Here is a 20,614-nt window from a genome sequence, read left to right as displayed (position 1 = left end):
AAAATCTAAATTTCTGAATATGAATACACACTACACTAAAAAAATAAGCATCCTGTAAATCATGTGTGCAGCTGTGTTGTGTATATCTTGACACAGAAATTAAACTCATTGATTTGACGCACTGTTTTGACTGACACATCTTGAGGAAAGCTTAGATAAAAAGCCTTATTTAATACAGTCCTTTCCTGTCTAACTACAGAACAACATTCTATGCAATTAATTTGAAAGATGGAAATTTTATACTTATGTTTCAAAATTATTTGTTCTTTAAGCATTGAAAAAGTATCAGCTGTATCTGAAGGCATCAGATTTTTCAACCATTGAAAATGGACAAGATTTAGCCGTACAGGTCTTTGAGAATGAAAACTAAAGAAAATCTAATTAAAACTGTGCATACGCTGTTTTTTTCCCGTTGTATGAGATACTGCTGAAATCGCTGATGCTTGTATGATTGTGGCTCATACCATGTAAGAGAAATTAAGTCAAGCATTAATTTTGTTGATTAATAATAATAAATAGGGTAATTTTAATTAATTATTTAATAGGTTCTGTAAATTCCGTATGACTGCTAGAGAAGGTGTAACGCACTAGTGGATTGTTGCTGTGCCAGCAAGACAGATTGAGAAAATATACCAAAATGGTCAGATGGTGGCATAGGCGGAGCCTCAAGGATATGAGCTGCTCCAGCTCAATACTCAGCCTTAATGAGTCTCTCGCATATTCTGAATGACAAGAAAATCTGGTGGTCATCCAGAATTTACAGAACCATAGTTACAAACGTGACTAGTGTTCTGTTTCAATCCTCCTGACTGCCAGAGATGGTGCAAAGCACTGGTGGATGAGTCATGAGGAATGTCACTCACCTGCTAACCAGTCATGGCTGTTCCTGAAAAACTGCTGAACTAACAGCATGCAGGGTAGTGATGTTAAACTTGTAAAAGCATGCAAAAGTACAAATAGCAGCCAATTCCAAATGGTTAGAGTTGAACTTGTAGTCGCAGCAATGCAATGGCTGCCAACTACTCCGGGTGTGTGTTCACAGTCTATGGGCTCTATTTTAACGATCTAGGTGCACAGTCTAAAATGCAAAAGCATGAAGGGGATGTCCGAAACCACTTTTGCTATTTTAAAGACGGAAAAATATGCTCGCGGTGCATGGTCTAACAGGGTTGACCTAATTCTCTTAATGAGTTATGGGTGTGTTTTGAGCATTAATCAATCAAAGTCTCATCTCCCATTGCCTTTAGGAGTCAGCTGTGTCGTGCTATGGCGCATTTGCTATTTACATGGTGGACTTTGTAAGTGGAAAAACTGAACACTTCACTAGCGAGAAAACCTGTTAAACAGAACATCTGCAGCTCGAGGATAATGAATGAGCCTCGTCCAATCGGTCTGTACTTTCACCTTCTCTCTCTTTCGTGGATAAGGAAATGGTGTTGTATGCACAAATATCTCTTAGCCTACATAATTAATTTTGTTTGTTAAGTGCAAAGATTTTTTTCAAAACTATTTCTAAATTCAGTTCTAATTTCCAGCAAACAAATAAATTAACAATAATAACAAAGTGTGGTCAAAAGAATAAAAAAATTAATAATAAAAAAATTATGGTTATATCCAAAAAGTTATATCCAAATACACATGCTATGCCCCATACGGTCCAAAACCTGACAGATTCTAAGCTTGTTTTTAATAAAACAAATATAAATATGAATATAGTAAATAATACTATTAATAATAACTTTATACAAAAGCAAGTTGTCATGAATAAACCAAAAAAAAATGTCCCCCGAAATGAAGGCATGGAGCCAGTGGTTTTTATATTTATGTAGAAAGTAATCATTTTTGTAACATTTTAATCCTTTAATTCTTTTTCATTTGCAAAGATATTTCTGTATTGCTCTACATCCTGCATGTTTTAAGCAATGTGTAAGCGGGGCGCACAACTAAGCTGGACTTTAGACCTGCTTTCAGCAACAATGCGCCTTAACGCACCTCTTTTCTAGACAGAAAACCCCATAAGTCCACAAAGTGGCACAAATGGATTTGCTTTTTAAACAACATGGTAACTAAGGTTGCGTTGGTCTGAAAATAGCAACATGTCGGTGCAAACGCGTCTTGCGCCTTTTTGCACCAGGTGTATGATAGGGCCCTATGTGTGTTTGTTGCAAATGATGAGCAGAAATGGCTGCCACATAAATTTTCTGTGGGCGGCACAATGGCTCAGTGGTTAGCACTGTTGCCTCACAGCAAGAAGGTCGCTGGTTCAAGTCCCGGCTGAGTCAGTTGGCATTTCTGTGTGTTTCTGAGTTTGCATGTTTTCTCTGTGTTAGCGTGGTGTGTTTGAGTGGGACTCGGTGGCTGCGTTTTGCGATCCTGTGCATCGTCTCCAACAACAGTGGAAGAGATGGAGAACCATAAAGGAGACAATCTGGCCATTCATGAGAAAGGGCGTCCTGTCCCAATGGTCTGCAGTTCAGGCAAACCAAAAGCGACAGTGAGTGGTTGTCTCTGTTGCAAAAAGCTCCACTTCTGCTCTGTTGCCATATTGTCTGTACCACATCTGGGTGAAGCCTCCATTTCCCTGGGTGCAGACGATCTCTTGATTTGACCCTAACAGGTGACCTGCCCTCATTGATGCTAGACTAGGAAGAGACCAAGTGAGAATCTTTTGAGATATAGAGACTTGAGAGACTTTGTGTCACCTTGATGATTTAAATGAAACACTCAGGTGGTGTTCAAACAAATAAAAACATAATGACCAGCTAGAACTGGTAAAAAAATACAGCAGGGCTAGGAACACCACAAGTAGCTCCAGGAGATTGATGTGATCCTTTGACCGTACTGGTCGAAGACACCTCTGTGATTCCACATTGGCACCCAGCCAAGGAGAGAAGGGAATGACCCCTAGTGGCACACCTGACATTGACTGTACATTTAATGTGTTTAGTATAAACCACCCTCTGCATATAGTATTTGTTAATTCTAAGCATATATATAGTTAATATTTTTTACTTGCATGTGTAACATTTTCAAGTTGCTGATATTACCCATCCATAAGCACTACTTAATAATATGAAAGCTTACATCTGCCCACACTTTCCATGCGTCCAGTGCTTTCTGTATAGTTTCCTCATATTCTGCCACGGTTGCCTGTTAAAAGATAACATTAATTGAGGGATGGATTCATGTATTTTAAATTGTGTTCATTAATTTATTGTGTTCTATTTCATTAAATAAAAACAATTTGTTACCTGACGCACTCTGGCAATGGGCTCATTGTTTGCTGGACAATATGAAATGACCACCTGTATAAAAAAAAAAAAACATAAATATAATGAACTAATCAGCATCCTGCACAAAAAAGAAAGAAAAAAAAAAAACATTTTTTAGGAGAGTATTACAGGTGCTCCGATCAGGATTTTTGGGGCCGATCACAGAACACTTGAAGCCATGTTGGCAGATACCAATCATCTAATTGAAGCCTTTTATTATCAAGTTTTTATAAATCTGTTTTACAAATATCATATGACAACTGCTTTTATTGACAAGCAACATTTCAACCTAAAACATACTGTAGCAGCCTGTGTTTGGTTAGCTAATAAGAACAGTTTAAGACAGAGATGCCCAAACTAGGGCACACGGGCCAAATGTGGCCTATGATAACCTTTGATTTGGCCCTCCATCCCCACTGAGAAGAGAGGCAGAATGTTAAAGGCAATGCCTTTAATACACATTGTCATTTCTAATTTTAACTTAACCTTTTGTTTGTTTGATTTATTGTTAAGCTACAAAAAGCATATTTACATTAAATGTTTTAATAAAAGGCTGTGAATGAATCAGATTTGTTTTAATGAACATACTGTTGCTCAATGTATAGAGCACAATTCAGAAGTCATCGGTGAGCAAATCAAGGAACAGGCAGGTGCAGCTTGACGTTAAACTCCAATGTGTTATAAATTGAATATATATATATATATATATATATATATATATATATATATATATATATATATATATATATATATATATATATATATATATATATATATATATAATAAAAATTATGAGAAACAGGATGCATAAGCATTAGTAAATTCGATTAAAGTAATCTAATTAGATTTTTTTTTTAAAATAAATTAGGAAATTATCCATGGCAACTTTGCAATACAGTTTGATATATTTACCTTCGGCTCAACGCCCTCAGAAAAGTGTGGTTTTTGGCCCTTCATAAGAAAAAGATGGGCACCCACGGTTTAGAGCTTGATAACCACAACTTTCCAGAAGAATATAAAAATATATATAAAAGTATGAAATAAAACAATGTAGCTCTAAAAAATGTTTTAGGCAGAACAGGGGCTTTAGTGTGAAGAATTCGGATTTCTACCTTCCAATCCGTCTCGGCATGGATCAATGTTTATCCTTTTCTCATCATCCTGTTTCTCATTATTTTTATTAAAGATGATTATTGAAAAATGAATAAAGTTAACACATTGCTTAATATAAGAATGTTCAGTGCATTTGCCTGTCTCTTTGTAACTATTTTCAGGAGCCACCACACAAGATCAGAGGTCACAGAGACCTCGAGTGAAACTGAAGGGCTGAGGACTGGAAACATCTGTTTCTATTGTTTGTTTTTTTTTTCAAAGAAAGTATCGATTTTTTTAGCCGCGAGTATCGATACATACGTCCCCTTCAAATCCCCCGTGTTGTTTACCCCCGTTCGCGTTGCAGGAAGAGCAATTTGGTCAGCCAGCCACTAGTGTTGCGGTAGAGCAAGTTACCTGTACTAACTTTACACCGACGCAGATGTCTACCTCTTGCTGTTTACCAAAGAAGAGCGTGGATATTCAGAGAATGGCGGCGAATATTAATCCAGCACCTGCCTGCTTAAAAGCAGATGTGTGGGAGCACTTTGGTTTAAAAAAAAAAAGAAGGAAAGCAACGACTTAGATAAAAGCATCGTGCTTTGTAAGCTATGTGGCACTAACGTTAAATATTCCGGCAATACCACAAATTTACGAGCGCACCTAAAACGTCACCACCCGGACAAGTTAATGCTTACGGAGGACCCAAAGCAGCAGCGGCCGTGTGACCCAAAACAAACTACGCTGGACATCGATGGCGGTTGTTTCCACCTGCCTCACCAAGGTCGCAGAAAATTACAGAATCCATTGCCTACTTTATTTGTCAGGATTTGAGACTGTATTCAGTGGTGGAAAACCCCGGCTTTAGGCGCATGGTGAACGCGATGGAGCCCCGCTATCCTATTCCAACCCGCGAACATCTCACCATGGTTTGCATTCCCCGGCTGTACGCTCAGACAAGGGCACACGTTAAAGCCTCCCTGGCCAGCGCGGAGAGAGTTGCCCTGACATGCGATGGCTGGACCTCGCACACAACTGAAGCATATATTACCATCACGGCCCACTTTATCAACGAGGAATGGGAGCTCGTTACGTATGTTTTGCAAACCAGGAACATGCCCGAAAGCCACACCGGAAACAACCTGGCAAAACATCTGAGAAAGGCCATCGCTGAGTGGGGAAATCGCAGAAAAGGATCCGGTAATCGTCACTGACAATGCGTCAAATATGACAATCGCAGCTGAGGAGGCAGCATTCACACTTCATGTCAAATGTTATGCGCATACGCTAAATCTAGCTGCACAACGTGCCCTCAAAATCACAACAGTTACACGCCTGCTGGGAAGGGTGAGACGCATTGTGAGTTTCTTCAGACGGAGCACCACAGCCAATCACATGCTGAAAGAGAAACAGAGGCTTCTACAACTACCAGAGCACAAGTTGTTGACGGATGTAGTTACCAGGTTAGTGTGTGGTTACTTTTCAATAGTTTTTGTTTTTTATTAATTATTAATTACATTATTATTAAATTTGTTTAGTCTTTTATGTAAAGCATCCATGCTGTCTATAAATAAATTATAAATGAAGTATATTTCTTTTATTTAACTACAGATGGAATAGTGCACATGACATGCTGGAAAGATTCCTGGAGCAACAACCGGCCATCTGCGCAACCCTGCTCTTGAGTGAAGTCAGGAAGACTGAGAAAGATCTGTGCACACTAACTGAGTCGGACGTGACAACAGCAGAAGAAGTAGTCAGTGCTTTGAAGCCCATGAAAGAGGCTACACAGTACATGTCCGAGAAGAAGACCCCTACACTGTCAGTTGTCGCACCCCTCCAGGACACACTGATCAACGGACTGAAACCGATCGAAGATGAATCTGCAGTCATAAAAGAGATGAAGGCTGCCATGGCTGGGGATCTTCAGAAGAGGTACATTGACCTCAAGGCAACTCTCCATGCATGTTCAGCGATGGATCCTAGATTTAAAAGTCTTCCCTTTCTGACTGAAGATGAAAGACAGGAAGTTTATGATGGACTGATTGCAGAGGCTGCAAGACTGAGCATGCAGCCATCAGAGGTATGGCAATGGTACTGCTAGTTTAAAAGACAAATCCTACATCATTTTAAAATAGATAAAAATTAAATAGTTTTAAAAGCATAATTAAATACTATAATGTTAACAGGTTTAAAGGCATATTTAATATAGTAATTAAAAGATTTATACAATAAAACTCATGAATTTAATTTCATGTTGACTTAGTCACTTTGGAGTGTGGATGAACAGGGCACAGCAAATGCTCATGCTGATGATGAGGGGATGGCATCTAAAGAAGATGATGAAGACACTGTGGATGAAGGAGAGCAATTCATGGAAGGAGTGAGCAGTCAAGGTCAGTAGTATTACCCATTGTTATCCAGTGAAGCGCACTGTGTTGTCTGAACTTCTGTGTAGGAATTATGGAATGTGCTTAACTATAAATATATAAATATAATATATAAATATAAGTAATGTTTTTTTTATTGTTTATTTATTTGAAGGTCGGAATACAAGGCAGTCTTGTCCACTGGCTGCCCTTCTTGGTGAACGATACGGTGGTGGTGCAGCACAAACCAAGAAAAATACCCAAGAGGACGAGGCCAAGGAGCAGATGACCCGCTACAAGGAGGCGGACCTCCTGGAAGTGAAAGAAGATCCACTGGTCTGGTGGAAGGAGCACCTGTGTCAGTATCCACTATTTTCACAACTAGCTAAAAGGTACCTCTGTATCCCTGGCACCAGTGTTTCCTCTGAGAGGGTCTTTTCCACCGCCGGAGATATCATCACTTCTCAAAGAAGTGCACTTCTCCCAGAGCATGTGGATCAAATTATTTTCCTGAACAAAAATCTGAAGACAATGTAGATCACTTAGTCTGCAGTTATGTGGAGAGGAGAGTTTGTTTAGTGATCACTTAAGGCCTTAAGCTACTTTGCTAAGATGGGTACAATTTTATTCAACTTGAATTATTGTCTGGCTGCCACGGTTTATTTATTCTGCTGGCTAGACTGGCTACCTCTCATACGTGTAAGCTTACAGGCCTTAAAATACTCCACTAAGTTTTAAGTTAAATGTTCTTAGTGACTAAAAATTATTTGATGTTTTGGAGAAGCCATGGTACTACTATGTTTACTTTCATGGCAGCTAGACTTGCTACCTCATGTTTTTTGTCAAGCTAAAAAGATGTCAAAGAAACTGTTCAGAACAGGCCACTTGCACTTTAACTCTGCATTGTTAATTGTAAATTGCAATGTTGCACTTTATTGATTTTTCAATGGCTTGTAAGCTACAGTTTGCACTTTTTCAATAAATGGAACAAATTCTCATCACATCTTTAATTAATTTTGTCCAACATTTATTTTGCAAGCTGTCTGATGTTTAAGTTTATTTCAATTAATTAAATCCAAGTAAATTAAACACTCCCAAGATGTCACCTAAATCACTTTGTCTCTTTTAAATCTATCAGAAAATGATGTAAGCGTATCGAATGATATAGAATCGTATCGAATCGTATCGTTGGCTAAATATCGTGATATATATTGTATCGTGAGCTGGGTATCGTATCGTATCGTGAGATTAGTGTATCGCTACAGCCCTATCTACTACTGCATTTTGTAGGTCGTACTGTTCAATTCAGCTCAGCGATTGAGTTCTGCACAGACAAATCCTCTCATTAAAACCAAAAAATGTGGTCACACCTCCGTTTACTGCAATTTGTGCGCTGCTTGCTTTACAATTTGAATATGTTTGGGTTTTTATGCTGCTGAGAGGAACATCTGCTGTTTACGCAATGTAAAGTGTCAAGACGCAATTCTGCATCTTTAAAATGCTTTATGAGTGTAGCCTGCTACACTATAGATTTTTAAGGCTCTGAACAATGTGCACTGTTGCTTAGCAACCACAAACGCTAAAAGAGTGGAAGTTCGCGAGTGAATTGAACTTGGTGAAAGAAGCAGTGCTCATCAAATTTTCAACACCGTTTTGGATGAGATATGTGAACGGCCCTAGCGATGTGACACGAGCACAAATTATGATTTAAAAATACATACAAATACATAAATACAAAAAATACATCTTCAGCATGAGGTGGCACCGCTGGTACCCCTGCTTATGGATTGTATGATGTGAAGGCAGCTGTTGCATGAGCTCTTCAAACAGGCAAAGTAAAGAAATCATATTTTCCACTAATATCCACAGGCTACCGGTGAGCACCTGGCACAAGTCCTAGTCAGTTATACAAGCACAGAGAGAGCACGTTTTCACACACCCTGTTCTTGCATGTAAAAATGTGTCACGAGTTTTGCATCATCTTATCGCCCACTCTGGATCGGCCTTTGTGGAGACCGCCGATCAAACTCCCCCAAGCGATTATTGGCCAATTGTGATCGGTCACCTATCGATCGGAGCACACTTACTAATGTGGAAGCAGAATTTATTTGAAGTACACTATATAACATGGGGAAGCAAAACTTGTAACCTTTCTACTGAACAAAGACCCTATGATTACAGCCGATTCTACATGATCGAATGTTGAGACTAGCTGAACCAACACTGACTGACAGTACAAACACAACACTGCCCAATTGCCGACGGTTGACTTGGTGTGCCCCTTGCCAATAGTCTCAATTCTTGTATGACGGAAATCCTTGAGTCGATCACAATTAAATGCATTATTAACCTTGTAGAAAGAATAAAGAATTGTAGAAAGAATTGTAGAAGAATAATAATAATAATAATAAAAAAACACTGACATGCTAAAATAAGCAGAGACCGCATACATGTTGCCAAATTTGCTTCATTGCTAAAAACTTGAGAATTAAAGATGAGGCACAGTACTCTCGCCCAGTGTCCGACCAACTTTAGAATCACTGAAGGAGAAAGACAGAGTGGCATTAAAAATATGCATGGAATGGAATAAAACAGAATTGTATAATCACAATTTAAAGGCACACTCCATTACAGATGAGTGAAGGTTCATAGCTTGTGTTCTTCAAATGCGGGTTGTGAATGGAAGTAAAATCCTAAAGTCCAAATATAGGTAATTTATGTACAGTTGAAGGCAAATACAAAAACATTTTCCACAGTATTTACTATTGTGACTTGCTCTCCAATGCCAAATCAGTGGTGCCCTGGAAACCAGCTCATGAGGAACACACAGTTTGAGTAAAAAAAAAAAAAAAAAAAAAAAAAAATATGGCACCTATGTTGATCACTGTGTTTACATCTGTTACAGAAAACTACTCACGCTCTCTCCCTCCTAACCACCCTAGAGGAAAGGATGGTGGAACTGATGCAACAGCTAACAGCCTTTACCACCTGCCAGCAGATAAGCAGAGAAGCTCGCTCTAAGACAAGAGAGGGTGGAACAAATGGTCAAGCGTCTAGGGGTAGCCCACCAATACCTCACCAAACTCAGCGACCTGGATGATACTGAGGAATACCTACATACCTTCAAGGTCATCGCAACCTGGGAGAGCTGGGACAAGGGGGAGTGGGTGTGTGTGCTGGCTCCATTTTCCACTGGAGAAGCTCAGAGAGCTTATTACTCCCTACAAGCCCCACAGAACGATGATTATGAGTTGGTGAAGATGGAGATATTAACCTGCATCAGTCTCTTGCCAGTGGGTGCGGTGCATCAATTTTTTTCCATGCTGCTATAGAGAAAACACTCCCATACGAGTGCAGGCCATCCAGCGCATGCGCCTCACACATCAGTGGCTTTCCCCGCCACCCAGATTGCTGAGAAAGTGGTGACCGACCATCAGCTACAGGCATTTTCTCGTCAGTTTAGAAGGCCAGTGAGAATGAGAAATCCCTCTACAATCGCTGACCTGGTTACAATGAAGGCAATAAAGCTGGTGGAGGTGTCGTTCACCCATGACGCTGGAAAAAGAGCAAGCCCCCCATAGCCAGAGTGTAAACCCGAATTGGCATCCACTAGAGGGCACCACGCAACCAGTGGGCAGACTGGTGGTTCCCAGCCCTAAAGATGAACCAACACCCACTGACCACCCTCTCCAGGTGCCCAGATATGGCTAACTGGCTACATTGTTCATGATCTGATGCCCTGTGGAGCTCCCACCTAAACCTTTCAAGTGGAAGGGAGGACAGCGATGGCGACTCTCGATTTAGGGAGCTCCATCACCCTGATACAGCCAGAAGTGGTACCCATCACATCTACAGAGAAACCGGCCAAATGCAAGCTCGCCATGTTCTGATCTCAGTGGTAGCTGGCTTTTTGAAATAGGAGTGGTCTGAGACTTACCCATTCCTGTTCTACTGGGAAGAGACTAGTTGGGGGTCAACCGGCTCCTCGCCACCATAATGCAACCAGTTACAAGACTGAGACCATGCCATTGACACAGAGCCTGAAAACCTGGCAACCATCAACCAGCATTTGCGGCTTTGGGGAGTGAGAGAGGGATTAATTTAAATGTATTAATTAAAATACTTATATGTATCTGTTCCAGCAGATCTGCAGCTGTATTGGCCGAGAGCAACGTGAAAGATGACGGACAAAAGAATTGCTGGTCTTAGGCTTATGTGATGGAGGCAGCGGTCCGGCTGCCAGCACCTCACCCTGTCCTATACCGAAAACAGTCTCCCAGTCACCCAGTGGCAGAGGAAAGAAAAATTGCTGCAAGTAGTCCTGTGTGCCAAAACAGTCACTGTGTTCTGCCACTGTGTTGGCAGAACTTTTGAGAGCCACTAACACCAGCTAGCAAATTAGCGACCGTTTCCACGGAAGGCAGATGGTAAGCGATATCGTCATGCCTGCGATATCTGTCAGCACACATAGCCACTTCGACCTAGTCGGCGTGATTTCTGAGTATTTGAACTCATTTTGGGGGATCACGGGGCCAGTGTAAATTTGCGGGAGCCTTGCGGAGCTTCCCTAATTTAATGGTAGGGGAAACACTGGATTTCTATCAGGGCATGCACACTTGCAGGGCTCGACAATAAAGACTGCCCGATGGACCGGGGAAAGCGTGCGAGATGCTCGGGACAGTATAGAAGATGGTTAATGGCCTGATCGGGCCAGTGCTGCCTTGTCACCAAAGTTTAAGTTGGCTGCGACTGTTTGTCAACTGCGTACAAATACAGGGTGCTTTCACACCCAGACGATTGTTTCGGAACCGGTCTCGTTTGCCTAGTAAGCGTGGTTTGTCTGGCATATGTGAATCCCGCAATCGCGTGGGACCCGCACCAAATCAATCGGTCTGAGATCGCCTGAATGAGGTGGTCTCAGCTCGATTGAGCGGATCAATGCTAGTGAGAAAACAAAATGATCCAACGAACCAGGCTATATCACAGTGTATTATGGTTGTGTGATAGACATACGGAGAGAGAATTATGAGCAGTGTGGGATGTCATTACTACCGGCAAATGCGTTACATGTGCATACCGAAGTTACCATCTAATAATTTTACCGTATTTTAATCTTACAATATTTTGTATTAGGCCTGTTGTTTTGTTAATTTCTGTACCGTCACCTCGAAAGAAAGATCAACATTGATCTGCTTCATAGTCTGACTGCAGTCCCAGTATTGCGACGAGAAATGCACCCGGTAAAATGCAGGCACCCCTTTCTTAGACTTTCATTAACATTCTTTTGTCTACATTTTAATAAAAATCAAAGGCCATAATTGATTAAAACGTAGGCTAATATGATTATAATTTTGATGGATCAAGCAAGAACAAGTGAAATGCATTTTAAAATTAGGTTTGCAAATAAATGAAAAATAAAAATATTGTCTGTATTATAGACTGATGTAATGAGCCTGTTTCTAAAATTAGGCATTTTGGTGGTTTTTAAATAAACGAAAAACATAAAATTGTTGTAGTTTTCAACTAAACCACACATTTAACCATTCACTTTATTAATCTAATCAGTATTGTATTTAAATTAAATCTATTTATTTAAAAATATATCTTCTGTAAGATAAAGGTTCCATTCATGAAACTAACCTCAGTCACTGTCATTAGATTATAACTTTATTATTAAAAAAAAAAAAAAATTAAGTTAATATATGCACATTTCAGAGGGGGTGCAATTTACAGCAGGGGCGGATTTCTTGGCACAACAGCCAACGATTTTTAGTAGATTAATTCAATAGATAGATTATTACAAAACTTGACAACTGAAATGAGGCTTTGTATGGGAAAGTCTGACCTCTCTATTTATACGTCTGTGGGTGTCAAAATAAAATTTTAGCTTATAATATATACACTGTAAAAAAATCTGTTATTTTCCGTATTTTTCCGGCAGGTGGGGTGTTGGAAAATAAAGACACTTAAATTATAGACATTTACCATAAAATAACAGACATTAATTTACAGATATTTCCTTGAATTCAAATTTCTGGTAAATTTTTGTAATTTACAGTCTGGTTTTTTTTACTTTTTTTTCCCAGCACCGCAGCTGCCGAAATAAATAAATAAATAAATAAATGCTGAATAAAAAGTGTATGTATTTAATTATACTTTTGACACATTATTTAAAATATATGGCTAAGAAATAGCTATTAACTTGTTCACAGAGCAGCCTGGATGGACCCATGCCATGCAGCACAAAATCAGGATGCCCCCTAACAAAATTGGGCAGCACCAGCCCTATCGGTTGCCTGAGGCATGCTGGCTGGCTATTGATGAGAAGATCACCAGGATGTGACAGCTCGGTTCAGCAGGCAATGAGGCCCACCCCCAAATCTTAGGTACGAGCCATTCTGGGGTTAGCTGGCTATTAGCTGTGCTTGACACCCATTTTTTTTTAATAGCCAGCCCGCTGACAGACCTGACCAATTAAAGGCGGCAAGAAAATCTGAAATGGAACTGGCGCTGTTGTCATCCCCTGTTCTCCATGCCCCTGATACCGATGCTTCTGACATCTGCCTAGGTGCAGTACTCTCACAGATTATGGGAGAAGAGGAGCACCCTCATATACATCAGCCAGAAGCACTCTCCACGTGAACTCAGGTACGCAGCTGTAGAGAAGAAAGCTATAGCCATCAATTGGGCACTCCTGGAGCTGTGTTATTACATGCTGGGAAGAAGGTTTTCCTTTGTTACAGATCATGAGCTTCAGCAATAGATGTCTTGAGCCAAGGACACAAATGTCAGGGTCCAACAGTGATTCCTCACTTTCCAGGACTTCCATTTCGAAGTGAAACATTAGGGCGGAGCTTTCTTTATTAACGCAGATGGTCTGTCCAGGATGTGGTCAAGATGGGCAGGTTTGTCAGTAATGTAATCTTAAAGTCAAATAGCACTTGGAAAATTTTTGAAAAAGAATTATTTTTCCCACAAGAGAGCTAATAATTTTACATTCAACTGTACATATCTTCCCTAACGTTTCTTAAATGTTGTCAGCTAAAAAACTGTAATGCTCTCTAAGTACCGTTTCTTCTTGATAATTGATCTTTGCAATCTGGTGTTTAATGTCACATTCAGAGCTTGTTCATCCCTAATAATGCTTTAATTAAATAAATATTTTTAAGATTGCAGTACAGTCATACAGAGACTCCAATCGTTAAACAAAAGCATATAGAAATTCCAATTCTGGTTAAAATGTAAAGTTGTAAACGTGTAAGTATACAGCAGCAGAAATGGGGTGAAAATGTTGACAAAGAATATTTTTGTATTAAAACTCTCATCAAAGCACACCACCCACAGTTTCTGGAAGAACCCATCAAATCCACAGAGAGTGCAGAATAATTTATATTCCTAGTCTAATAAGGAGTCAAAACCCACTGCCACTTGTACACTCAAAGGGAGAAAACGCAATAAAATGCATTGTTCTCTATGACACCAAAGCTCTTGATCTGGTTGTTATTAAAGGTAGCAGCATAAAATGTATCATGACAGCAACTCTGACTCTGAAGATGAGGCCATACTATGAAAAAGAAAACGCCTAAAATGCTCCAGTATTCCAGCTCCTCTTCCTTTTGAAATCACACAATCTCTTGAGTTGATGTTTCAATTACGTTACAAATAACAGCCTGAATAGACCGGCTCTTTTCAGCCCTTTGAACCTCACAGGGGTTAATCTGTACATAACCCAACTTCACAAACTTTAACCAATAGCCTTGACCACTGACACATTCCAGCTGCGATAACTTGCAAACATATGGGTTACGTTTTAATGAATTACCTGCCTACAAATTAATACTAGTGACTATGAAAATGTATTTTAGGAAGAAAGAAGACTGGCTTGATTTTACTATATTTAGAGCAGGTCATGAATGTGAGATCCTCTTACCTCTCCCTGTCCCCCCCAAGAACCGTTGTAAACACCGTCATTGTCCTCTTTAAGTCCTAACTCTTTCAACCAGTTGTACTCTGGTTGGTTAATAAGCAGAGTCGACATATTCGGTGCTGCGATTCGGACACTCGGCAGCAGTTTATTCCTCTGAGTAAAAAGTCGCGCAAGTCTCAGCGTCAGCACGCGCTGCATCATGAACCGAGGAGCAGTGGATAAAAGCTTCACTCGTGTACGTCCGCGATCACGTGTATACGGGACTTCTTATTGGTCAAATAGCGACTCACCCCTTCAGCTCGAAAGCAGGTCCTTTTTGCCTCCTGTTAAATTGCACCACCTAGTGGAAAATGCTTCTCCATAAATACATTAAAACTTAAAAATTTCATTATTTTCCAGGTGATATCAATTTTTGAAGACTTTTCCCTGTTCCCGATGAATAACGTTACACACCATGCATTAGTTTAAATCACAGACCCAGTAAAAAGAGAGTAGCCAGATTGAGTGAATATATTACAACTTAACAACAGACACACGTGTAATTCTGTCTAGTAATAGTTGTTATAGGGTAGTTATAAGTAGCATTTTAAGGAAGCTATTTAAGAGAACAGTAAACGGTTAATTTATTGTTCTTTTCCACTATATTCCGGTTTGTTTTTAGTTCACGACCAACTAGTCCTTTGTTTGTGGTTTCATATTTTCTTTACCATGTGCTAATAGTTATTCATATCAATAGATCACGTGTCTATGGTTTGATCACGCAATCATGTTGGATAAAGAAACGCCATAACACAACTGGCGTTTTCTTGTCATGTTAAACTCACACTCAACGTATTTATAGTTATCGTGAGTTTCTAATAAAGTTACACTAAGAGACGACCGCAGATGGCGCTAAACCTGTACTATTTCCGATGCCGTGCCCTCCGAACTCAAGACTGCTCAAAAAGCATCCAATGAGTGCACGCGTTCAAGTGTATCTGTCTGCGCGTACTTCCGGGCGGCTGGGAAACGGCGGGTGATAGTGACAGAATGGCGGGACTTGAGGATGGAGAGATTGGTTCCGATCAAGAGTCTGATATGCCAGATGTTGCTGCGGAGCGAGTGCAGGTAAGTTGTGGTGTTCATTCGGCTCAACACGTTGTTGTTGTGCTGATGATGATTAATTGACTATACATTTAGATATCTCCCTGTTGAAAAATCCAGCTTAAACCAGCAGGGCTGTTCAAACCAGATATCTGTGCTGTATCTTCGGCATTTTAAATGGGTGTCGATTTTCTGCTGAAGTTTTAGAATTTGACGTGTAATAAAGTCACAACTACCGTGAATTCAAATGAGCCCTTTTATTGGGTCAGTTGTGGATGATTACTATTTCCAACTTTTGCATGTTACCTTTAATGTTTTCAAACGTGTCAACAGTTCTTTAGGTCCCAGTCACCTAACGTAATCTGGACAGGACCTTTAAGCGCTTGAAAAGTATATGCAATATTAAATTTTCCGAATACATTGTTTTTTTTCCACATTGACAAAATATTTGGGTGAACTTCTGTGTTAATTTTCTGCTTCATAAAAGTTTTAGATTTACAGTGGTGCCAAATCCATTTTTTATGTGAATTGCTTTAATAGCTTATTATTAATTTCGTAATAAGCTATTATAGTTACTCCATTCAGTTAGTTGATATTTGATGTTGCAGGTGTCATATTTTCAGAGCAGAGGATCTTCTTTAGGTGGTGCACCCATCACAGAATACCGCAACTTAAAGAACATGGAGTCTAGTGACAGCAACTCTGACTCTGAAGATGAGACCATACTGTGGAAAAGAAAACGACTAAAATGTTCCAGTATTCCAGCTCCTCCTCAGGCCATGCCTAATGCAAGAGCTGCAACAGACCCCTTTGCTCGCAAAGTCAACAATATCTGGGGCTCTGTGGTTCAGGAGCAAAGTCAGGAAGCTGTTGCAGCAGAGCTAGGCATCATGGGAATGGAAGGTGCTGTCAGCATGAGCAGTCGCCAGAGCGAGACCTATAATTATGTCTTTGCTCGCAAGATGATGGCAAAAGAGCGTGAAGATGAGGAGGAAGGGATGAAGAGCACATTGGATTGTGAGCTGGAGGGATACATGCAACAGGGAGGACAAGACGAAAAAGACAGTAGCTGTCTGAAAAGAAAGCGGCCAGCCAAGGAAAGACTCGGCCCCAGGGCTGAGATGGACTTGAAGGGTCGATATGAGATCAAAGAAGATGACCCTGAAGAGAGAGTGATTGATGAAATCGCACACAGGTCAGAGAACTTCAGAGATGTGCAGTCTGATGCACATATTGGTCTGATACAAAAAAAAAAAAAAAAAAATATATATATATATATATATATATATATATATATATATATATATTTCAGAATTTATATGAGCACAATAGTATATGTCATTACTGGGAAACATGAATAAACATGTTTTGTTAGAGTTGCAATCTTGAAAGTATAATGTTTGCATTTTATTTGGTGATTTATTATTTATTTTTATATATATTTATGTTGGATGCAAAATCATTAGCTTTTGAAAGGCATTTTATATTTTAGTAATATTTATTTTATATTTCTACATTTTTAATCAAACATTTGCCCTGAAGTTCTAAATGGAGTAATATTATCACATATGAATGAGTACATTTCTGAGTATATATTTAAATTTAAAAAAGAAATAATTCTGTACATTTGGTCATTTATAATAACTGACTGAAGATAGATAGATAGATAGATAGATAGATATCTCATAATCAGGAAATCAGATTACTTTTATATTGTGATATGAGATTTGTCCTATTTACAGTTTATGTATATGTGAAACATCTGTACAGCTTTTCTGTAATATTGTATTTGTTTGCTCTGTTAAAGACTCATGGAGCCAAAGAAAGATCTAATAGAACGTGTGGTCAGAGTTATAGGAAATAAGAAAGCCATCGAGCTGCTGTCTGAGACTGCAACAATTGAACAAAATGGAGGTCTTTACACAGTGGTATGTATAAAAACATGTCGTAATTTACATGCATATTTCAGACATAAACAGTCCATATAGATGGATTTATAACTAACAATTTGCATAAGCTAGTTCCATTAAAAAAAAAAGTTGTTTTTTGCAAATTATTTTCCTAGAGTCATTTTCAGAGCTTAGATTTTAGTTTTGTCAATTTATAATAGTTTCAGTCATGTGTTTAAATATGAATGTATTTTTTGTTTGTTTATTTTATTATAGAATTATTATACCAATTATTGGGTTGCCATTTAAATTATCTGTGTGCATACACACATAACAAACATGTCTTTCTTAAAAGTAACACTGAAGAGGAACAAGAACCAATAAATTCCTTATGTTTCCCATTCTTGCCTATGGTAAAACTTTACTAATGCTGGAATGATGTCATTTTAAATGTGTTAAGGTGTATAATATTAGAAAGTACCTTGTTATTTTATTTGGGTTGTTCAGTTTTTACTAAGTTTTTATTTAAAGTTCATTCAGAATGATGAGTGACATAAAGGTGTATGTGAGAATGATTATATATAATAATGTGAGTTTTAACAACACTATTTTCTGCAGGATGGCAGTAGGAGACGGACACCGGGTGGGGTGTATCTAAACTTACTGAAGAATACACCAAGCATCTCTCATGGGCAAGTAAAGGTATGTAATCACTAAAGTGTTTAGTTAGTGAAAATATAAAGTAGCTGTTTCATCAATGTTTAACAAAACTATTTAAATTTTAATACAAAAATGTATTAACTAACAGTGCCAATACACAATCATCTACACACAAAACATAAACATCCAACTTCCATCATGACAGTCTCAGAATGTCAAGTAGATCTCAGAAGTTCTGTTTGCAAGGGATTAGTATTACCTGATGACCTTTTAGTCATTCGTAGAAATTTCAGAGGTCATTTGTGATTTTTAATCCCTTGCAAATTGACCATGTCTGTGATTTTATAAAATAATAATTCCCACACAAATGACCTACCATATTTTGCCAAACACTGAGATTATGTAATAATATTAGTCAAAGTGGCATCTCTATGATTTGGCAGGGTTGATTATTAATGTTTTCCTATGCTACTTGTTACCCATTTTTAACAAAAAACTGAGACTCTTGGAGTGTTTTGGTAATATTGTGGCTCTATACACCATATGAATATATAATTCGCTGAAAACCATCAGAAAAGTGAAAAAAATATATAAATTAAGATGTATGGCAGTGGGTGGCTCGGTGGTTAGCACTGCCACCTCACAGGAAGAAGGTTGCTGTCATAACTGGGTCAGTTGGCATTTAAGTTTGCATGTTCTCCCGGTTTTCGCATGGGTTTTCTCCAGGTGCTCCGGTTTTCCCCACAGTCCAAAGACATGTGCTATAAGAGAATCGGGTAAACAATATGGGCCATAGTATACGAGTGTGTGTGTGTGAGAATGTGAGTGTATGGGTGTTTCCCAGTGCTGGGTTGCGGCTGGAAGGGCATCCGCTGCTTAAAACATGCTGGAATAGTTGACTGTTCATTCCGCTGTCGTGGCCCCAAATAAATAAGGGACCAAGCCGAAGGAAAATGAATGAACGAATGTATTGCAGCATTTGTTTGTTTGTTTGTTTTTTAATCTATCTAACAGGACAATAAAATGCCTTGACATTAGAATACTTGAGAAAAATCTAAATTTGAGTTAAATCCCTGGCTTTGCTTCAGATTTAAATCCCACAAGGTCCCTAAATGATACTTATCCTTTGTGTATATAAACCTAAAGTGTATATTTTTTTAAATATATACTAAAATTATTTTGTAGTGTAATTTCGCAAGTGTATATACTTTCAGTAGACCTATCTGAAGATGTGTACATTTTCACTATATAGACAATTTTAAAAAAATGTTTCACTGAATGTTTCCTTAATCCAGGAGATTTTTCATGAAGAGAACCAGAAAGAATGCCACAGCAAAAAGGCCGCAAAGAAGCGACGGAGGCAAATAGTAGCAAAGAAGATGAAGCAAGCCATCAACACACTCAATCTACAGGAACAAGATGACATCTCAAGAGAAACGTTTGCTAGTGACACCGAAGATGCTCTGGTATCTCTAGAGGAAGCCCCTGAAGCCCCATCAGAGCATGCACTGGGAACAGAGGACAACCCTGTAGTGTACAATTCAAATGATTTAGAAGTTTTCTGATTTGCTGTGCTTCAGTGTTGTACTTTATGATCCGTTCTGGCATCATTTGGATCCTCTGGATGAAAGAAATCATTTGGGATTTGTCATGAATTAGTTAGTGAGTGGTCAAGAAAGACTGATGTTTTGATTTTGTTCTAATGTTTATGTATAGCACTTTTAAGTTTTCTACTGAGTGTTAAATGCTAGCTCTTTAAAATACTATCAGAAGCAGCCAGATGTTGTACAGCTTTTCTACAGGATGTCTTGGCTGGTTTGACGTTGATACATTGTAATTTTTTTCTGTCTGAATACTTTGCAAACTTTTGACACATTACATTCTTGGATAACAATAAATAAATGTTCAAGTATGAATGCACTTTCAATTGAATACTTGATATGCCAAGAAACTTGTGAATGCTGTAGTCACAGTAATGTACATGATTGATATAAATTTCAAGCTTTACTTTTAATTGTGCCAGTTAAAAATGTCAGTAATGGTTTAAATTGGTTTTAAGTGTTAATGTATCTTGTTTAGGTTTTGATGTAGTAGTATGTTGCACATCTGTTTTGATACTGCGTAGGAAATGAAGTTATTAAACTGATTTATTTAAGTTTATACACAAAGCAAGTAAGTATTGTGATATGTTTATTCTTGTAGTTATTCTTGTTTCCAGTTTCTACACACGCATACATACATTCATACGTGTGCGTGTATATATATATATATATATATATATATATATATATATATATATATATATATACACACACACACACA

General features: G+C 38.7%; 3 protein-coding genes across 4 annotated transcripts in view; 2 read left to right on the top strand and 1 right to left on the bottom strand.

The window, feature by feature from the left end:
- The window catches only part of aldh7a1 (aldehyde dehydrogenase 7 family, member A1), a 35,599-nt gene extending 20,712 nt beyond the window's left edge, over nucleotides 1-14,887 (bottom strand). The window contains exons 1-3 of the mRNA XM_056466363.1: nucleotides 14,664-14,887; nucleotides 3,252-3,305; nucleotides 3,085-3,150 (exon numbers count right to left, since the gene is read on the bottom strand). Coding sequence (XP_056322338.1) covers nucleotides 3,085-3,150; nucleotides 3,252-3,305; nucleotides 14,664-14,861 — 318 coding nt within the window. The 5' untranslated portion in view covers nucleotides 14,862-14,887. The remainder of the gene's footprint in view (nucleotides 1-3,084; nucleotides 3,151-3,251; nucleotides 3,306-14,663) is intronic.
- LOC130235855 (E3 SUMO-protein ligase ZBED1-like) lies at nucleotides 5,134-7,725 on the top strand. The gene is made up of 4 exons (XM_056466365.1): nucleotides 5,134-5,827; nucleotides 5,976-6,447; nucleotides 6,631-6,760; nucleotides 6,909-7,725. The coding sequence occupies exons 1-4, from the start codon at nucleotides 5,592-5,594 to the stop codon at nucleotides 7,268-7,270; spliced, it is 1,200 nt and encodes a 399-aa protein (XP_056322340.1). The 5' UTR covers nucleotides 5,134-5,591; the 3' UTR covers nucleotides 7,271-7,725.
- A 781-nt stretch (nucleotides 14,888-15,668) lies between the features above and the next one.
- On the top strand, nucleotides 15,669-20,208 carry phax (phosphorylated adaptor for RNA export). 2 transcript variants are annotated; one of them, XM_056466720.1, is made up of 5 exons: nucleotides 15,669-15,767; nucleotides 16,367-16,938; nucleotides 17,551-17,671; nucleotides 18,251-18,334; nucleotides 19,588-20,208. In XM_056466720.1, exons 1-5 carry the CDS (start codon nucleotides 15,690-15,692, stop codon nucleotides 19,855-19,857), a joined length of 1,125 nt encoding a protein of 374 aa, XP_056322695.1. In that variant the 5' UTR covers nucleotides 15,669-15,689; the 3' UTR covers nucleotides 19,858-20,208. The 2 variants fall into 2 exon arrangements, with proteins under 2 accessions (XP_056322695.1, XP_056322694.1); XM_056466719.1 differs by having other exon boundaries at nucleotides 16,352-16,938.
- Nucleotides 20,209-20,614: the final 406 nt, after the last annotated feature.

The sequence above is a fragment of the Danio aesculapii genome, chromosome 10 (genome assembly GCF_903798145.1).
Source record: "Danio aesculapii chromosome 10, fDanAes4.1, whole genome shotgun sequence".
In the NCBI taxonomy this organism is placed as follows: domain Eukaryota; kingdom Metazoa; phylum Chordata; class Actinopteri; order Cypriniformes; family Danionidae; genus Danio; species Danio aesculapii.
This window is presented reverse-complemented; position numbering and strand designations above follow the sequence as displayed.

Bases quoted from the DNA above. Each gene is read 5' to 3' on its own strand.
- LOC130235855 (XM_056466365.1), top strand. From the start codon at position 5,592: ATGACAATCGCAGCTGAGGAGGCAGCATTCACACTTCATGTCAAATGT. The intron at 5,828-5,975 runs GTTAGTGTGTGG...ATTTAACTACAG, and splicing joins TTGACGGATGTAGTTACCAG to ATGGAATAGTGCACATGACA. The intron at 6,448-6,630 runs GTATGGCAATGG...ATGTTGACTTAG, and splicing joins TGAGCATGCAGCCATCAGAG to TCACTTTGGAGTGTGGATGA.
- phax (XM_056466719.1), top strand. From the start codon at position 15,690: ATGGCGGGACTTGAGGATGGAGAGATTGGTTCCGATCAAGAGTCTGAT. The intron at 15,768-16,351 runs GTAAGTTGTGGT...TTGATGTTGCAG, and splicing joins TTGCTGCGGAGCGAGTGCAG to GTGTCATATTTTCAGAGCAG. The intron at 17,672-18,250 runs GTATGTATAAAA...TATTTTCTGCAG, and splicing joins ATGGAGGTCTTTACACAGTG to GATGGCAGTAGGAGACGGAC.